This window comes from Camelus bactrianus, chromosome 17 (genome assembly GCF_048773025.1).
Source record: "Camelus bactrianus isolate YW-2024 breed Bactrian camel chromosome 17, ASM4877302v1, whole genome shotgun sequence".
Taxonomy (NCBI): domain Eukaryota; kingdom Metazoa; phylum Chordata; class Mammalia; order Artiodactyla; family Camelidae; genus Camelus; species Camelus bactrianus.
This window is the reverse complement of record NC_133555.1, coordinates 33,895,609-33,915,556: the sequence shown is the minus strand read 5'-3', so window position 1 is coordinate 33,915,556 and position 19,948 is coordinate 33,895,609. Positions and strand designations below refer to the sequence as shown.

Genomic DNA, 19,948 nt, shown 5'->3' with positions numbered 1-19,948 from the left:
CCCTGGCTCCCTCAGGAATCTTCTACTGATGAGCTGTTACCTAAGCCTGATGAATAAGTGGGAAAAAAGGCATTAGGGCACTGAAAGCAATAATACTCCCCTCCTACTGCGTTCTAGCAAAACAGACCAGCTCTTTTATGCACGGTAGTAAAGCCCAATCTTTGGATCTCTTCCCCTTGGGATTTGTGATAATTGGCTGAACCAGACCTTTGTAAAATGTAAATGATGTAAATGTGACTGTTTAATCCACCTAAAATAAGAAGTTGCATTCTAGCTCTACCAGTGTCATTTCCTACAGATCTTGCCTAATTACTAATTATTTTTTGTCAGTTGATTAAAACAGCCTGTGGGACTTTTGCTTCGAAGGGATTGTACCCACATTAGATTCTGGGAACCCCTGCCCTCATGGGGAGCTTGGTCTGACCTAAGAGACAGACAGTAAACGATGGTGCCTTTCACAGGGGCAGCGATGGGGCGGGGCTGGTGGGGGACGCATAGGGAGGGAGGCCCCAAGAGGCTCCACACCAGAAGTCAGGTTCGAATGGTGCTGTGGAAGCGTTTAGCCAGCCCTCTGGAGAGCCTGGGGTCATGGATGTAGGAAAGTCCCTGGCTTGTTGGGGAGCTCCCAGGCCTCAGGCAGGGCTTGCATTAGGGAACAGTGTGGGTGATGCTCAGGCTGGTGTGGTAGGCAAGAGCCCGCTGGTTGTGGGCCAGATCAGCCATTGAGGAGTTTGGCCTCTGTGGACTTCAGGCAGTTTGGTACCTTCCGAAAGCAAACAAAAATGTTTACGAATGTGTGCTTTTCTTCTTCTTAGGGATAAGATCTAAGGTGTTAAATCAGATTTATAAAGGGGCCACGCTTTAGGAAACTTAGAACTTGCACAAAGGGAAAGCCAGAGAAAAATGGCATTTATTTTGTGTTGTAAAATGTCTTTCTGATTAAATATGATGAATTAAAAGCATCTCTGCTCAATCTCCTTACTGAACTAATCAAAAACTGCAAGAAGGACAAGAAACAGAATACTCTTATCTTTAATAAAATTAAGAAACACCCATATGCTGAAATGCAGTGAACAAAGAATAGTTTCCAAAAACGGGGAAAATTAGTCTGGGATGAGGGAGGGTTCCAGGAGGGGAAATTTGCCTCTGTGGAACTAGGGCAGGAAGGTCAGAGTTTGGGGGGCCAAACCCAAGAGCTGCCTTGGACTGGTTAGCAAAGCCACCGTATATGGGGACGTTGAGAAATGTCCCTGAACCCTGTATTATGCCAAGAAGTTACTTGGGAGGTGGAATTGCTCAAGGAGTTGACCAGATGGGTTGCCAGAAGCCTGGACAATGGAAAGACAAAGGAAATTTAAAGTAGGTATAAGGGAGAGGGTATAGTTCAAGTGGTAGAGCACATGCTTAGCATACACGAGGTCCTGGGTTCAATCCCCAGTACCGCCTCTAAAAATGAATAAATAAATAAGCCTAATTAACCCTCTTAAATTATAAAATTAAAGAAAAAAAGAAATTCAGTTTAAAAAAATAAAATAGGTTTAATTGGTATCTCTGGAGAAGAGAATAAAACAAAGGGAACAGAGAAGTATTCAAAGATATAATTAATAGAAAACTTTTCCCCCCGAAATAAAGGAATGCATAAATCTTCAGTTTACCAGGACATACTGAATTTCAGGAAAAATAGATGTGGAGTATTCACCCATAAAACATCTCTTGGTGAAGTTAGTGAACTTCAAAGAGGACAAAAGAGTTCTACTGCATCCGGAGGAAAACGTTGGTATACCTGTAAGGGGCACTCATCAGGCTGGCCCAGAGCCCTCCACGGCAGTAGTCAGTGCTGGAAAACACAGGCGCTGTATCTGCAAAGCCCTCAGGGAAAGGAAGCGTGAACCTAGAGTTTTACGTCCAGCCAAGCTGTTGTTCAGATTTAATGACAACAAAGATATGTTCAGACATTTAAGAACTAGGGAACGTGGGTCCCATGAGCTATTAAAATGAATGAATGAATGAACACTTCTAGAGATGTACTTCATAAGACATGAATGGAGAAGCTATGATTAGGGGACTAGTAACCCCTCAACAGAGTCCTAAGAGGATGCCAGCTACCATTCACCTGCCCTCAGGCGAGCCATTGTTCAAGGGATGCTGGTTGCACCATGGTGCTGGAGACAGCCTTCGAAGTTACACTGAGCTAGTGGCATTTGATGCTTCAGCCGACTGATGCCCACACAGCTCTTAGGACTCTGGGAAAGCCACAGATTGGAGGTGGAAATGGGACCAAGGGAAAAGTCAGAGGTAAACACGACATACATCCTCTGGAGGATGAATTTGGCTTGAGGTGGGTCTGGCCCAGTTCTGCGTGAGACACTCCAGGAAGCTGGGTATCACTTGAGGCAGGTCTGAGGGTCTGGTTTTGTTCTGCATCATGGATATCAAGTCCATGGCATTTGCACTTATGTGCCCTACCCTTGGGTTCCTGACAGATCTTATTGATTGATGGCAGTAGTCTTTCCCACTGATCTTTCTCAAAACCAGCCCTCCAGGCAGTCACTACCAACAGTGGGGTTAGAGGAAAGTTACCCTTATTTCTCGCCTTGTGCTGGATTCTGGAGCCTGGCTGGGCTTGAAGGGAACCAAGGCCAAATCAGATTGTCCTGAGAGATGTGCTCAAGCTCATGGATCCACATAGGCCTCAGGGCTGGGGAGTGAGGTCACCAGGGCTTGTATTTATGGCCTGACTTCCATCCTGTTCTCAGCTTCCCACTGGTCTCTCCTGTTATGCTTGCAACTTCCCGGGGCCCATGTTTGATGGCAGCTCCTCTTATTCCTCCCAGTCTCTGTTGCTGCATTCTCTACCTTCCTGTCCCACCTGCAGCCTCATCGCACACTTGCCCTCAGCAACAGCAAAGCAGGAAGAGCTCACTGCCTTAAATGTGCTCTCTGCTGGCCCAGATGGACTGGCCTGGGACCAATTAAAGCTTGTCATTTGGTCACAGGAAGGGTCCCAACTGCTAGATGTTTCCGAGGGGAAAGGATGCATGGAGGAGGTGGGTATCTGGGTAACACTTACGGTTTCTTCACGTGGGTTTGTCTTTTCAAGGGTGTGAGGACGTGTATGCACAGGTGCATCAGTACCTACCTCCTGTTGGGGCTGTCACCAGGCTGGCATGGTGCTTTGTCCTCACCTGAACAGGAGCTAAGAATTCTCTGGGGTCTTTTGGGTCTTGGAACATTACCCTCATAGTGGAGCAGCAGCTTTAAGGGGTGGGGAAGTTAGGAAGGGAGTGTCAGCCTCATGGGGAGCTCTGCTTATAGCATGACCACTGCTGCCCCCCACCTAGGAACCCTGCATGTGGCACCTTCCCTTCCCAGCCAGCGGGGCATCTCCTGGCTCTAAAAGAGCATCTCAGAGGCTCTGAGCCCGTGGTGCTGGCTTCCTGGCCAATCACAGGCTCCCAATTGCTGTGGCTAAGTGTTACAGAGAGAACCAGGGAAGAAAACTTGAAAACTCTTATTTACATTTTTAAAAATTTTGTTTCTTTATAATGGAGGTCCTGGGGATTGAACCCAGGACCTCGTGCATGCTAAGCAAATGCTCTGCTGCTGAGCTATACTCCTCTCCCCTCCTATTTACATTTATTTCCTATCTCATCCTTTCAAACTTTGCCATTTGGGGAGGTGTGTTTTATAAGTAATACATATGCACATAATTGGTAGATAAATATTCTTTTGTAGGGGATATGCCAACATGTTTTATTGATCAAAAAGGCAGAAATCCACTGGCTTGAAGGCTTGGCAGGTCGATAAATGTTTTCTTACGTGAAAACTGATTTTTTTAAAAAACCAAACTTTCTGAATTCTCCCATCTATTGCTGAGAGAGTTGCTCCAGAACCCAGGACCTACAGCCTGAGGCCCAGCATTCTGCAGCCCCTGCTTCTCTCCCTGAATCCATGGTGGGGAACCCCTGGGCTGGCCTCATGGTCCTTCCTGGCCTGAATCTTAAAGGAGAAGGTCTTCCCACAGCATCTTCCCGGCCGTAATTGCTTGTTACAGAAAGGTCAGCCATGAATTTATCAAAACCTTGTTTGAAGCCATGGGACTCTTCCGGCTGCTCTGACTTAGAAAAACTAGTTCCTTAAGTTCACTCCCCTCCTGGTGAGCACAGCCAGCCATTTATTTGTGGGAAATATTTCTCTTTCAAATATTCGACTGGGGGCGGTGAGGGCATGCTCTAGAAGGCCACCATGTGGAACCTGGCCTAGTTTTCCATCTGGGGCCTGCACCGTCCCCACACTTCCCCGCTTTCCTTGCCGGTCAGCCTCAGCCTGAGCAGGCTCTCCCTGAGTGCGGCTGCCAGTGTCCTCCAGGCTTCTTCCCCCGTGGGCCAGGGCAGCCATGTGTCTCCCTGGTGGCCCCAGCCTTAGGGACATACCCAGTGTCTGAGCACCTTTGGTCACTGGAGCTTCTTGGCCTCATGCCTTTCTTGGGGGTTCCTAACCAAGGGGAGCCCAGCTTCTGACCAGCGCAGTCTGGATCATTCTTCCCAGTAGTGGTCATGGTCTGGGGCAGAAGGCTGCAGAGGTTCTGGGGAGAGCCGGGGTCAGGGGAAGCTGACAGGGTTGGCTCTGTGCCCCACCCTAGCAGCCCTGTGGCTGGCAGCTCCTTCCTGCCCTGCTCACCAGCTTTAGGACTTATCTCTGATGGGTCAGCCTTAAATACTGAAAGGGAGGAAAGCTGGTAGAAATACGGCTGTTTTTACCTGCTCCACCCTTCTTGGCCATCTTTTAGAAATCTCCATCCCTGGATAAGGCATTTTTAGTCTTCCCCTGCTTGTCTCTCAACCACTCCTTCATATCTCTGCCCTCTCCCTCCTTCACCCACCTGTCCTCCTGTGTCTTTTCTGCTTTATGGCCGTGTCCTTCTCCCCTCCTGCTCACATGTCCTCATCCCAGCCCTCCCCAAGGAATGGCGCTCCTGGAGGCTGCTGAGAGGAGCACGGACCTCCAGGGCTTTCGCTGCTGACCAGCCATATCCAGGAAACCAGGTCTTCCCTGGGGCTGGGCTGGGTCCTGCCTCCCTCCCTCCTTTCTTCACCCCCTGTAGACCTTTGTTAAGGAGGGCCTTCTCAAGGGCACGCCTCTGGGCTCCTCCAACCACCTGAGCCCCCTTGCAATTGTGTCCTGGAGTGTTTCACAGGCATCTCCTGATCTCTGGCCTCAGACAGGCCCTGGGGCTCAGCAGGATAGGGACCTGGCCCCCCCCCTGAGCTGGACTGGGTGGAGAGGGCTCGTGACCCTTATGGGTGTAGCCTTCCACCAAGGCTTCTGAGACATCTCAGCCGTCAGGGACAGAGACATTGTTTAGGACTCCTCCTTGTGGGAACGTCTGTAACCCTGGGGGTTGTGTCTCTTGTTCTCCTCTCTCTGACTTCTCTGTTTCTGGCATCCCTTCTCCCATTAATGTTGGTGCTCCCCACAAATCTTGTCTGGCCCACTGCTCTCCGTGGGATATCTATCCCTGAGACTTGCCTGTGAACGGAACCATTAACTCTCCAGATAAAAATATCTAGACTTTCCTGGATTGAACCCAAGCTCTGACCCATCTCCTGATGTCTTTTGGACACCCTACCCCTAACTACCAACTCAGCAAAGCCAAACTCAACCTCATGATTTTGCCATTTCACTCCCCAGTCTCCAACCACTTGGTGGCTTCTCTCCCTGGATCTTCCATCTCAATCAGAAGGACCACTCCTCCCTGGACCCCAAGCCAGAATACCCCTGCTGAACCTTCCCTCCCTCCCAGCCCCTGGACTATCTCTTAGGATATTGTCTTATTCTCACTGTCTACCTACCTCCACCATCTCCTGTCAAGCCACCAGAGCACTCCCTTGCCTGAAAGGCTTAGAGGCCCTCTCTCCTGGCCCTTCTCATTTTAGCTCTGAGCTTCCCACGTAGTTTAGGCAGTTCAGTGCACACAATTGTCAGGAGCTCTTCCGGGTGCTGGGAATAGCACTGCCTTATTTACACCCTGTCACGCCTCTGGGCCTTTGCACGTCCTTTCCCCTCTGCCTCGATTGCCCTTTTCCTTTGGGGAGAACAGCCCATCTAAGACCTGGTTTAGACATCTAGTCCTCAAAGCCTTCTCAGACTTCTGCCCCTCCCCCTAGACCATCTGGAGGTGTCTTGCAGTGATTTGTTTGCACATCTGTCTGCTCTCTAGACTGGAGGCTCCCAGAGGACTGGATCCCTGTCTGATTCACTTTTTTAAATTTTTATTTTAATTAAATAATGAATAAGCATTTATAAAGACTATAAGAATACTCATAAAATATGTATAAGATGTAAGGGCTAACAATACAGTGAACACCTGTGGACCCACCTTCCCTTAAGAGACTATCTGTTCATACCATCAGCACCTATTACAGAGGCTGGAACTATTATTCCAAGGGTCAGTAAATGTTTGTGAATGACTGAGTGCTCAAATGAATGAATAAATGAATGTGGTTTTCTCTATTAGTCTCTCTGCGTTGCTGGGCAAACTTGATTTTGGAATCCCAGCTCCATCACTTGCAGGTCACAATGGCTTTACAGGTTCCTTAACTTCTATATGTGGCAGTTTCCGTGTCTGTAAAATGGGCAAAGTGAATCCTACCATGGATTTGCTAGGAGGCTTAAAGGAGTTAATATGTGATGGGCGCCTGGCACACGGCGGTGCCCATGGCAGGGGCTCGGCTGGTGTGCCCACCGCTGTGGTCAGTGGCATATTCTGTGTGGTGGAACTGGGGATGCTGCCAGCAGTTAGAGAGGACTCCAGGAGTCATTCCTGCCATTCTGTCCTGCGTGAGGTCAGACCCAGGGAAGGGCCAAGTGCCATGCCAGTCACATGCCATATTTCGTCAGCTCAAACACATTTTGGGACTACATTTTACTGTTCTGAGTCATGATGTGCCCACAGCCATCCATCTAGGAAACACATACTGAGCATCCAGTGTGTGCCGGGCATTCTGATAGGCTCGGGGCACAGTTGTGGAGAAAGCCCAGAGGCCCTGCCCACACAGCGCTGGCAGCCTAGTGCAGGGATCACAGAGGGTGCACAAAAGCAGTACTAGAGTATACAGTGAGTTGGAGGGTGCTCAGCGCCTTGGAGAACAAAGAGGCAAGAGGGACAGAAGCTGCATTTTAAGTAGAATGGTCTGTAAACAAGTGATTCTCCAATGAAAACATACAAATGGCCAATAAGCGCATGAAAAAATGCTCAGTATTGCTAATTATCAGAGACATGCAAATCAAAACTGCAATGAGCTATCACCTCACACCAGTCAGAATGGCCATCATTCAAAAATCCACAAACGATAAATGCTGGAGAGGGTGTGGAGAAAAGGGAACCTTCCTACACTGTTGGTGGGAATGTAGTTTGGTGTAGCCACTGTGGAAAACAGTATGGAGATTCCTCAAAAAACTGAAAACAGACTTACCATATGATCCAGGAATCCCACTCCTGGTAGTATATCCAGAGGGAAGTCTAATTCAAAAAGATACCTGCATCTGAATGTTCACAGCAGCACCATTTACAATAGCCAAGACATGGAAACAACTGAAACGCCCATCAACAGATGACTAAAGAAGTTGTGGTGTGTGTATATATATATATATATATAAAATCATTACTAAACCTTAAAAAAATGAATAAAATAATGCCATTTGCAGAAGGAGAGAGAGAGAGTAGGAGATGAGGCCAGAAGGAAAGGGGCCAAATCTCGTGGGGCCTCGTGGACCATTGTAAAACCTCTGGCTTTTCCTGTAGGAGAGAAAGGGGGGCTTAAGCAGAGGAGGGAAGTGGCTTGATTTATGTATGTAAAGGATAATCCTGGCTGCTGTATAGAGAAGACTGAAGAGGGGCGAGTGGGAGCAGCCAGGCTTGTGCAGAAACGAAAAAAGAGGGTGCAGGGGCTTGAACCAGGTGGAGCGAGGAGGCAGTAGGAGCAGCGAGACTCTGAAGCTAACAAGATCACTGATAATTGACATGGGATGAGAAGGAAGGGAGGCAGAGATGACTACAAAGGGGAGATAGGGAGGAGCATATTTGCAGCAAGATCAGGGGTCAGCTTGGGCTCATCAAGCTCGAGATGCCTGTAGGACATCTTAGAGTTGACAGTGAGCCAAGCGAGGAGTTCAGGGGAGGGATCTGGGCCAGAGATGTATGTTTGTAGTTATCAGGAGGAAGTGAGATTTATTTATTTTTAAAAATATTTGTTTATTTATTTATTTTGGGTGTTGTTTTTGTTTTGGGGGGAGGTAATTAGATTATTTATTTTAATGGAGGAACTGAGGATTGAACCCAGGAGCTCGTGCATACTAAGCATTTGCTCTACCATTGAGCTATACCCTCCCCTGGGAGTGGGATTTAAAGCCTTCATTGTTGAGGGGGCCCTTGAGACTCAGGGGTTGTGTGTGTACTCAGAGAAGCTCCTGTACACAAAGGCTGAGTCCCTTCAGTGTTAGAAGCAGGGTTCTGGATAGGGAGATGAGGAAGAACCTGTAAGAGAGTTTGGAAAGGTGTGGCCAGGAGGGAGGAGGTCACCCAGGAGAAGGTGATATTCTGGGAGGCAAGTAGAGGACTTACTTCAGGAAAGAGGGAGGGCTCGGCACTATCAAGTCCCACTGCTGAGCAGGTGAGAGGAGGAGCTGAGAGGTGGCTGTGGGATTTGATCACGTGGAGGCTGTTGTTGACTGTGGCCTGAGCAATTTCTGTAGAGTGATGGGCAAAAGCCAGGCTGTACTGGTTGAGAGGAAGGGAAGAGAGGAGCTAGAGGCTATGAGTGGAGACAATCCTCTCAAGGAGTTTTGCTTTAAAGAGCAGCAGAGAAGCAGGGCAGTAGCTGAAGGGAAAATGGGGCCAAAGTTCTTCTTTCTTTTTCAGGATGTTTGTGTGGCAATTGAAATAATCCAAGTAGAGAGGTAAAAACGGACAGTGAAGGAGAGGGGAGAATTTGTGAAGGTGAGAAGTGGGCCTTGGGAGCAGGAGACAGTCAACATGGGGGGACAAATGTCAAGAGGCCTTCGATGTACAGATTCCCATCCAAAGGCTCCCGCTTTCCAATGGTGAGCCAGTTGTCAGTGACAGTGAAAAGAGGGGGGTTCATGTTGGAGGCTTGAAGGTCAAGGAGAAGGTGTGAGGGATCATCTAGGGGACGGGAGAGTGAAGGGTTCACGGACCTGTGTTGTGAGTGCCAGGTAACAATGACAGCCGCCATGTGGTATGTGGACATGCATCAGGCCTGTGTGCAAGGAGCATTGCCCTTGCAGTGCAGACCTTGCTGAGGGCAGAGGGCATTGTTTGTTTATTCACTGTCACCACAGCTGAGTTGAAAGTTAATTTGAATTTGGATCCCTAATTGTCACATGAGAAAGACTACATTGTGATGCAACACTGAATTCAACTCATCATGTACACAGAAGTCTGCCTGTTACACATCACCCAAAACACAGTAGAAATTGCTACACTTCTCAGAAGAAACCACGGACCTTGCACAGCCTGGGAAGGGACTGCAGTCCCTTCACATGATGCCAAAGGCTCTCTGTAGTTTCTGATTAACTTTCAAGAGCTACTTTGAATAATTTAAGTAAAACAATGAAACTATGAATTTAACCAAGTAGGATAATTTCTTTATAATACTTAGAAATCAGTCTATGAGAGGTCCTAGAGCCTGGATTCCAAGTGTGGGCCAGAGATGGCTGCTGCCACCATCACCCTGGGCCTCACGGCTGGTGGCAAAGGTGGCCCAGAGGGACTAGACTCAGACTGGTTATCCTACTGAAGAAGAAAGTGGCTGGTCTATGAGACTGGATGGATGGGTATATGCTGTTGGTTGATGAAAGAGACTTTTGACAGACATTTAACAGTGTTTCTTTTTTCTGGAAGAGTCTTTATTAGACTGAGGGCGTGTCTCTTCACCAGCAGTTCCTCGGAAGGGAGGAAGAACTGCCAAGTGTTTTGAGTGGGCCTCCCCTGGTGGGCTCCTCATCTCCTCTCTGAAATGGCTTGTCCTGAGACATCTTACCAGTTGTACCAGTTGGCTCCTGAATCTTTTTGGTAATCAGATGGCCTTCATAGAAGGGAGGCAGACATAGAATCCCTTCCTGTTAGACCCTACAAGGGCCGGGAGCACTGGAGCTGAAGAGGCCAGGCCAGGCCGCTTCACAGGTGGCTGTGGCCCGGGCTCCACAGTGGCTCTCAGCCAGGCTGCCCTGTCACTTGGTGCCCATATCCGCCCAAATGAATACAGACTGAAATGAGTATAGAATTTCAGGGAAACAGTATGAAGCATTGCCTTTGGTTTTTCGTGCTCAGCCTCTTTCAAATTGGAAAAGGAAACCTGGCAGAAATGAACTTCGGTTGGGTGAAACAAAAAGGAATGTAAAGGCATCAAGTTTAGCCTGGTGATTTGCCTGCTGCCTCATTGGACTCTCACAGCTCTGCCGGCTCGGCAGCAGCAGGGCCAGGTCAGGAAGGAGGTGGGGGTCAGGCACACTGGACCTCCCTCAGTGGTTCCTCAGGGCCTGGATCCTAGAACTATGGCCCCACCCAGCCTTGCACTAGCAGAAGAGTAACACTTCACCCATCGTGATGGATTGGATTGGCAGCAGGCCTGCTGGAAGACTGGCAGAAGGAAGGCTCCTTTGTCCCTGTCAGAGATGGCATAACTAGGCATTGGGGTGCCTCCCCCACTCACTTCCAACTGTCTGGGGTCAGCCTCTGAAGGGGACAAGCCAGAATGGAAGAGACCTGCTGGCACAGTAGCTCTAAACTTGAGCTGCATGTTGAAATCACCTGGGGAGGAAAAAAAAAAATACTAATGCCAGCGTTCTGCCCCCACAGATTTTGATGTAATTTGTCTGGGGTGCAGTCGGAGAGTCAGAAATTTAAAAATCAGCCTAGATGTTACTAATGTGTAGGTTGAGAGTCTTGGTACTCAAAGTGTGGTGTGCAGACCACAGTAGAAGCATCACCTTAAGAGATTTTTAAAAAATGTTTACTAAGCAACTGTTTTATTTTATTTTAATTTTTTGGTGGGGGTGGGGAGGAGGTAATTAGGCTTATTTATTTATTTATTCTTATTTTATTTAATTTTTTTAAACTTTTTTTTTATTGAGTTATATTTATTTATTTTTAATGGAGGAACTAGGGATTGAACCCAGGACCTCGTGCATGCTAAGCATGCGCTCTACCACTGAGCTATACCCTCCTCCCAACCTTAGAGATTTTTAAAAACACTGACTGCACCCCAGGCCTACTCAATCAGAATCTATACTTCATTGGGATGTAAGAGGGGACACTCGTGGTCCTACCACATAGCCTTGTGCTGAGGGTTCAAGTGGGAAATGCTTGTCAGGGCTCAACGCGGGACGCAGTCTGTACTCGGCCAGTGGTGGTTGTGATGATGCCACCAGACAGAAGGAGGAGGTGGTGATGGAGCTTGGCAGGGTTACCTCAGTTGGTAGAGACCTCTGCAGGTGACTTTTCTAAGATGTGTTTCTAATGTTGTTATTTTCAATGTCATTTCAGCACTTCCAGGAGACTGGACCCCAAGGAGCCCCTGGGTAGCCAGAGAGCAGCTTCCCCAACCCCGAAGCAGCCTTCTGCTACTGCTCCTGGCCGCGAGAGCCCACGGGAGACAAGGGCACAGGGCCCAGCAGGCCAGGAGGCTGATGGCCCCCGCAGGACGCTGCAGGTAGACAGCAGGACGCAGAGATCAGGGCGGTCCCCCTCTGTGTCACCGGACAGAGGCAGCACCCCCACATCACCCTACTCCGTCCCCCAGATCGCCCCCCTTCCCAGCAGCACGCTGTGTCCCATATGTAAGACCTCGGACCTCACGTCGACCCCCAGCCAGCCAAACTTCAACACCTGCACCCAGTGTCACAACAAGGTCTGCAACCAGTGTGGGTTCAACCCCAACCCTCACCTCACCCAGGTAATCACCTCTGCGCCGGCTCCCCTCACCCCACCCACCTGTCTTCGCACGCCTCCCCTGATTCCCTTCCCCTTTTCACCAGTTCTCTTTTGCTGGCCATTTCCCTTGGCCATCAGCAGATGTATCTTCCTAGGGCTTGTATTCTGGCTCCAAGATGTAGTAGCAGAGAACAAGTCCCGGCCCCCGATCTCCTGAGGGATTCCTGTACCTCCTGAAAACTGGATCAGAGGCTCTGAAGAAAAGATGCTTTCTTACCTGGTCCAAGTTTGACCTGGAGAAATCGCCTTAGAGAGGGCCAAAGACAGTCTTAGGGATAACTTCTCCCCGTGGATGCTCATTTGGAGAGGGCCATGAGCAGCGGCAGGGCCCAAAGGGAGGCAAATCTGTGTGGCCCTAGGCCAGCGTCTCTCCCTGACAGTGAGTTCTGGAGGTGGATGCCGGTGAGGGGAGCAAGGTGTTAAGGGGGTTAGGAACCTGCCTTCCACCTGGGCTTCTGTTCTAGTTCGCAGGGGCCTGAGGGGGTGGAACAGCTACCAATCCTGAGAAACGGCCTTGGGGTATAAAGTAGAGACCCAGGCTGGGGGCCAAGCACACAGTGATGTCAGTGTCCTACACTCACAAAGAGGCCACGACAAGGCCATTTCTGTGAGACTGGCCTCCTTTCTGCCCCAGAGGACCCTGGGGCCCTAGCCCCACCCCAGCTGTGTCAAGATGCTTTGAGTTGCTGTGGGATGCTCGGCCAAGCCCCTGAGGCTCTCTTTGGTGCTCTGGAGCCTGGGTGCTTCAGTATATTAGTTGAGCTGGGGCCATGCCTTTGAAATGAGTGGGTTTGCTGACTTCCCCCATCTCCTCCTGGGTAACCCAGAGAAGCCTCTGGTTGTCCCCTCAGGGCTCTGCCCATGGGCAGGATGGGGAGTGACTGACTGCCTGGCTGCCTCTGGGATTATCAGCAGCAGGAGCCGTTTGGACCACATGAGTGGGGGGATGAGTGAGAATGAGTGAGAATAACTGTTCACAGGTCGGGGGTCTATTTGTGACAAGAGGTGCTGTGGGTGTGGGACGTGTGGTTTGCGAGAGGTAAGTGTGAGATTCCGAGGAAGGAGCTGCTGGTGTGGGGAGATGACTCAGTGTATTTGGAGTCGCTCCTGGAGTGCGGGGGCTTCCTGAGGAGGCGTGCACACTCGTGATTATTACATCTGTGATTAGAAACAGGCCCATCCCTGCACTGATCAGTTAGGTAAGTGTTGCTCTTCGATATTTAGAACCTTGTGATTAAGGCCAGGGAAGCTCACCTGTGTGTTTCTGCCAGCAAGATGCCAGAAGCACCCGGCCTCACAGGAGCAGGGAGGCTTGGCAGGCAGGGATGAGAGGCTGCCGTGGGGATCACCCCCTTGGGCTGGCCTTGTCCCCCGGGTTCCAGCCTCCCTGAGACACTTACTAGAACAGCAGGACCTGAACGACTCTGGATGGGGTGGGCAGAGATCAAGGGTGAGCCACACGTGGTGGCACCAGTTTCCTGGTGGGCATCCCGGTCCTTCCCACACAACAGGCTCCCCCAACCTTCAGTGCAGTGGGAGGGGAGCCAGCCTTTGGCTGTGCCTGGAAAAACAGCAGAGTGGGAGGACCTTGGCGACACCCATTCCATCTGCCTCATTGTGCTGGGAGGAAGCCGAGGCTCAGGGTCAGGAGGAAAATGGCCTCTACCTTACTGCAGATTCACAGCGTTTGCTGAAGAGTGGGCCTCCTGGCCAGGTACTTCAAGACACATGCAGGAGCTTCAAGACAGGACTGCCGCTGGCGGCCTTTCCCAGACTTGCTTTCACAGAACATTAGGGGCTGCTGTTCCATGGGACCCAGTTTGAGAAATGCTGACCTGGTCCATGCTTCACGTTCTCACCTGGTGGAATGCCTTTTTCTGCAAGGGTTTCCAAGCAGAACCATTTCTTCTCTAGGGCTGGCTTTCAGTGGCTGTCAAGGAAAGAGACCCATCGGCCCATTTTCCTGAGGGGCCAGCAGAGCCCAGTATTTGAGTCAGAGCAGTTGCCCTATGTTGCTTTGCTAAGAGCCGGCGCACCTCCCTGGTCAGGCTTGCGCATAATGAGGAAGCAAGTTTGCAGGTTCTGCTCACACACCTGCTGATAGGTGCACCCCGGTGGGACCACATCTGGTCTGGCCCCTCTGTCATGATGTTATGTCAGCCGGGAAGGCTGTTTGTGGGATTGCCCTGGTGTCCTGGGCTGGGGTCCTGCCCGGCCTGTGGTTCTGGGCAGCACAAGGGTAGGTTCTGAAGTCAGGCGTGTGTAAGTGTAGGTGGCAGGGGCTCAGGCAGAGTGATCTTTTCCAAGAAATTCAACTCCAGCACTCACTTCCTTCTTTGATTTCTCACTTCCTAGGAGGGGCCCAGCTGGAGTGGGAAAGAGCCAGGGGACTGCGGTTCCCAGCCCAGCTACACTGCAGACACTGGGCACTGGGGAGCTTCATGGGGGCCCTGTCTGTGGGGGCAAGGTTGTGCCTGAAACTGCTGGTGTGGTAACGCGGGGTAGCCTGGGTCCTGCATCCTGCCTCAAGGGTCACAGAAGCCTCACTAGGGCAGGGAAGGGCAGGGCAGCAGGATACATTTCTCCGCAGCTTCTCACTGGCCCAGAGAGAGGTAGAGCATTCCTGGAGAGGGACAAGGCCACACAAGTGACATGGCCACACAAGTGACATGGAGGGGTTCACGGCCACTCAGACCACTAATGAAGCTGTTCTTGGATCTTTGGAAATGTGACCATGGAAAATAGGCCTTTTTTCATGTGTGTCAGTGGCTAGTTTGTAACTAGAGTAGCAGCACAGGTTGGGAGCGTGATAGAACTGTTGTGCTGAATGGCTGCATGAGGACAAAGAAGAAAGAAGGGAAAAGACTGGTGCTGCTGGGCCGATGGGCACCAGAACTCAGTGTTTTGGTTTTTCTGTCTCATGGCATCTCTCAGGGTCTTATTACTTTAGCTGGGTCCTCAGAAACAGCATGCCGGGGCTGGAGATGAGAATCACATGCAGGTCAGCCCCAGTTGGCCAGAACAGTGTCTGCTCTTCTGGCCAGTGGACCCAGGGGCTGACCGATGGGTGCCGCGCTCACACAGACACGGCGCTGCTTGTCCTGCTGTGCCCAGGTTGGCCAGCTCTCGAGGCAGAGGCAGGGTTGACTGGATGCCTGTGCTTCCTGGTCAGATCAGCAGAATCCTCTCAGAGCACCACCTCCAGTGAGGCCACTGCCCGCATCTGGGAGGCCCACCCTCTTCCCCTCATCCCCAGCCTTCTGAGTCCAGGCAGCCCATCTGCCATCCACCTCCCTTGCTCTAGTCAGAATCGCTTATAAGCCCCTCTAAGGAAACTACAGAACAGTGAGTGTAGTCTTTCTTCGCCTGTTCCAAGGTCTAGGCTCTACTGAGACCAAACCAAAACCAAGCTACTGTGCCCACCCCCATCCCCACCCCCTGGCAAGCCTTGGGCTCAGGCACTTACCCAGGGTGGGTGGTGTGGAGAAGGGAGGGGGAGATGCAGTGGCCACAAGCCTCTTCCTCTCCTGCCTGCATCCTACTCTTTTCCGGCAAGGGCCGGGCCAACAGATGGCCCGGGGGTGGTGCTGTGAATGCAGCCCGGATCCCTCTGCTGCAGCCACCAGCCTTGCCCCCTTCCCTCTGCTCCCTCCTGGCCATACTGCCGCCTGGGCCAGTGAGGAAAGAGGAGCAGGTGTTAGAAGGACTTGGACGGTAGCGGGCTGAGGAGAGGCAAAGATGTCCTCCTCCTTCCTGGGCCCAGCCTTCCCCTTTCTATCTCCAGGTGGCAGGCCCTTTAGGAGGCCTTTTTCCCACTGAACATCTAGTCTTGGGGTGGTTTGCCTGGCAGTAGCCACTTTGACCCAAACAATTTCTGAGTCAATAGGGAAATGCTCCCCAAACTTCAGTCAGCCCTGGGCAGCTAGCCTTGTTGCCAGTCCCTGTTTCCAGGAGATGGGCCTCTCAGCCTCCTCTCTTGGGCCCCTGTGGGGTGGAGGCCAGAGGCACTGGGGCAGGTGGAAAAGTAAGCTATTCACAGCTGCGGCCATCAAGCATGGAATTCTTAACGTTTAGCTATGAAACGGGGCTGTAAATTTACCTAAGATTGAATGTAAAAATTAAATCAGAACATAAAATGTGAAATTTTATTCCTAAAACACTGGCTTTTATAGATGAGGGTCAAAGAAACAGAAAGAAGAAAGAATGGAGTAAAAAAAACCGGCAGAAAAAGAGAAGTAAAGTGGAAGCAGGGAGAGAAGGGACAGGAGGGGAGAGGCGGGGAAGGGAAGTGATGGAGGGGCAAGTGACCCCGAGGCAGGAAGAGGCAGAGGTGAAAAGCTCAGTAAAGTAGCCAGTTGCTGGCTGGTAACCTGTTGATTCTGCTGTTTCTACGAATCTGTTAGCTCAGCCTTTGGCCTAAGCAGCCTGGCTTGTTTCTACCCAGTCAGAGGGTGGGCTTCTCCCTTCTTCTCATCCTTTGTTCCTCCCCAGTTGCTTTCTGAGTGCTTCTGATAAGCCAGGAACTGTCCTCGACACTGGAGAGGCAGGCAGAGCTGAAGCAGGTGGGTTGTTCAGCCGTGGGGAGCCTGTAGGCCAGGGGGAGAGGCAACCCTTCCATCAACAACCACACCAGCAAACACACAGCCATACCTGGGGGGCAGGGCTGTGGAGGACCAGGAGGAAGTTGAGGTGGGGGATTGGCGCTTGATGTTACTCTGCCACAAGACTCTTGGGAACTTCTCCCAGGAGGAGAAGTTAGGCTGCAGATGTTAGACTGAAGCTGGGCTGGAGACAGGTGGAGGCGGGGAGACCTGAGGGGAAGGGTGAAGTCCACGTGAGGGCCTGGGAGCAGGTGGGGTCCAAAGTGGTTGGGGTGCCATAAGTCAGGACCAGATGGCAGGCAGATGTGATTTCCTGCTGGGCTCTCCAGATGTGATTTCCAGGGTTTTGGAAGGTAGCAATGGGAAGGTCAGGTGGGTGTTGAAAAACACCTCTTTGAAAATAGATAATGGTGAGTGTTACACATTATGAATGTAATTAATGCCACTGAATTGACACTTAAAAATGATTCAAGTGGCACATTTTGTTTTATTTTACTCCCTTCATATATGTACACACACACACACACACACACACACACACACACGACCGTGCAGATGCCTGGTGTATTTTGGAGGCTAAACAGACAGGTTTTGGGAATGTAGTGGACATGGGGGTTAGGAGATGGAGAATTCTTCTCTCTGGGCCATGTCAAGTTGGAGGTGCCCGTGAACAGCAACAGGGTGACAAAGCTAAGACCAGGCGGGGGCCGGAGACCTTGGAGAGTCACAGCCATGTATTGACATTAGTATACTTCCAACTAAATACTTCAGCAAGCATATCATTAGTTAGAGATCAGTATTTGTTTAAGGTTTTTTAACATAAAATTTACACAGAATGAAATATACAAAACTTAAAAGTCCCATTCAGTGAGCTTTGATAAAAGTGTGCACCTGTGTCAACCAAAACCCACCTGTCAAGAGAGACAACATCGCTGTCACCACAGAAAGTCCCTTCAGGCCCCATCCCTGTCCATCCTCACCCCTTGCCAGACACAACTGCTGCTCTAATTTTTATCCACCATCAATGAGTTTTGCCTGTTCCAGGCAAATGGCAGAATGCACTCTTTCGTGTAAGGCTTCTCTCACTCAGCACAGTGGTTTCTGAGCTGCATCCACGTGGCCAACTCTTGAGAAGCTTGGCTGAGAAGGGGAGGAAGGAGCATGGGCAGTAATGAGGCAAGGTGTGCAGGCAGGAGAGGGTTTCTGAAACGCAAAGGACAGTGGTGTTGTCTGAGTCCTGAGAGGGAAGAGATGCCTAGGGATGTGGAAGATGGGGCGTAATTGAAGGAGTGGAGCCCCTGGAAGAGGCAGGCCTGGATCCTGAGTGTGGAGGAGGCATTCTGTTGTGTGGCACACTGGAAGCAGGGCCATCATTTGAGCCAGAAGGCAGGGGAAGGTGACAGGCCAGGATGGGGAGGAGAAATTGAACCATCTGGTATGGAGGAAAGCTTCCTGGAGAGATGGAGTGAGTTAACCGGGCAGCTGTACGGGCCCAGGAGAAGCTAGGACATAAGTTAATTTATAGTGAAGCCCATTTGCCTAGTGCCCATTCAGCTGTTAGGGTGCAGGCAGGGAGAAAAGGTGTGCAGCTGGATCTGGTTCTGAAGCAGACACAGGTCAAGAGAGCGCAGGGCATTTAGCAGAGTGTGACCAGAACGACAGACCACAGATTCAGCCGGGTGAGAAGGGATATGAAAGCAGAGGGCCCACGGCCAAGCAAAGCAGAGGCTCGGCAGGGGAGTCTCCACAAGGCCCAAGGGCTGCTGTAGTCGGGAGGCCTGGGAAATGACCTCAAGGCTGGAAGAGGACAGGTGCAGGGGCGATTTTGGAGGAGAGACCGTTTTGGACAATGGTCAGTTTGAGGGTGAGGCTGAGGGATAGAGGTGTCAGGTGGGTCAGCCACATGGCTGCCATCTGTGGTGACTGTGGGAGTCAGTTCAGTGGAGGCCTGAGAGGCAAGGGACAAGGACTTTTGAGAACCGGAGGCCGTGATGAAGGGGCCGGGAAGGCAACAGCAGCCAGGAGAGGAGCAGGGTGGGGAAGCCAAAGGCCGAGCCCCGAGGGTCCCGGGGATTTTGAAGACAGGGTGAACCACATTCTGGGGTCAGGGGAGCACAGCTTCTCCTGGCGAGGGGACCAAGAGGAGTGTGGACTTGGGGTGTGGGGAGTTGACTTGGTCCTGGACAGGAGATTTTATAGGGCACAGTGGACAGGCCAGGGAGGGAGGGAAGGCCCTCTGGAGCAGGGTCAGGAGAGTTGAGGGATGTCAGAAGGTGGAGAAGGATCAGCAAGGGGATGGATTCTCTCCCTTTCACGAAGCTCCAGGCTAATGAGGCCTTCCAGCCCTAAGCAGCAATTAGGTTCAGCCTCTGCTACCGAAATCTTGGCCTCAGATGCTGGGCAGATTCCCAGGGCCTCCCTCAGGGTCCCAACATGCTGAGATTGGCACAGTCCTCCCCTGTGGGCCAGGCCTGGCTGACCCAACTCTGGATCAATGTGTCCTGCCCTAAGGGACCCTGTGGTGCCTACCCCTAAGCCTGAGGTCAGCCAGCTGATGGGCAAAGCAGGTCAGTAGCAGACTTCGGGCAGCTGGATGCCTGGTGGAGCACATGATGTGTCCAATGCCATGGGCAGTGCGAGGGTGCAGGCCAGCCCTTGTCCTCGGCTCACAGTGGGTTATGTGCCTCCTGTCGAGGCGTGGCCAGTGATTCATAGCCCGGAAGAGCATGGAGCACATCGGCCAGTGGGGGACCCTCCCAGGAACCTCTGGATTTGGCACCAGCAGGGAAGGCTGATTTATAAGCTGGTTCTGTGATGTTTCAACTTGTACTAAAATGGAAAAAAGCATGAATGCAGCATCAGGCATGATGTCAGTGCAGTGATCCGACACACTGAGTCCCCGCTCTCCCAGGGAGGGCTGGGCCTTAGAGGCACAAGCCGCTCCTCTCTGCAGGAAGACAGGCTAAGTGACGTCTTCTTCCTTGCTGGTGGGGAGGTGGAAGGGGACGGTGGAAAGAGAATCTGTTACGGCTGGGGGCCCTCAGCGCTTCTTGGCAGCAGTGGAGGTGACAGCATTGCAGGCTCCACCCAGGAGGAGAAGCAGATTCCCCAGGCAGCATTCTTTGGGGCCAAATATGACATGCAAGGCTAGATCCCACCATTTGGGGCTGAGGCACAGGGTGGCAGTGCCACCTGTGTCCCTGTGGGAAAAATGTAGAAGCTCCCCTTAAGAACTGCCACCACCCCCTTCCTACCCCAGAGCCCAGTAGAGAGGGAACCACGGGGAGTAACCACGCAGACAGATCATGGCTGACTGCTCATTCAACACATGGTT

The 19,948-nt window shown here is 51.3% G+C and overlaps 1 protein-coding gene across 2 annotated transcripts in view; it reads left to right on the top strand.

Moving 5' to 3' along the window:
- Window positions 1-19,948, top strand: part of BSN (bassoon presynaptic cytomatrix protein) — an 83,199-nt gene that overhangs the window by 30,728 nt on the left and 32,523 nt on the right. For both annotated transcript variants that reach the window (XR_012500011.1, XM_074344888.1), the window contains exon 2: window positions 11,567-11,975. Coding sequence is in view for 1 of the 2 variants with exons in the window: in XM_074344888.1 (XP_074200989.1) it covers window positions 11,567-11,975 (409 nt within the window). In the remaining variant the exon portion in view is untranslated. The remainder of the gene's footprint in view (window positions 1-11,566; window positions 11,976-19,948) is intronic.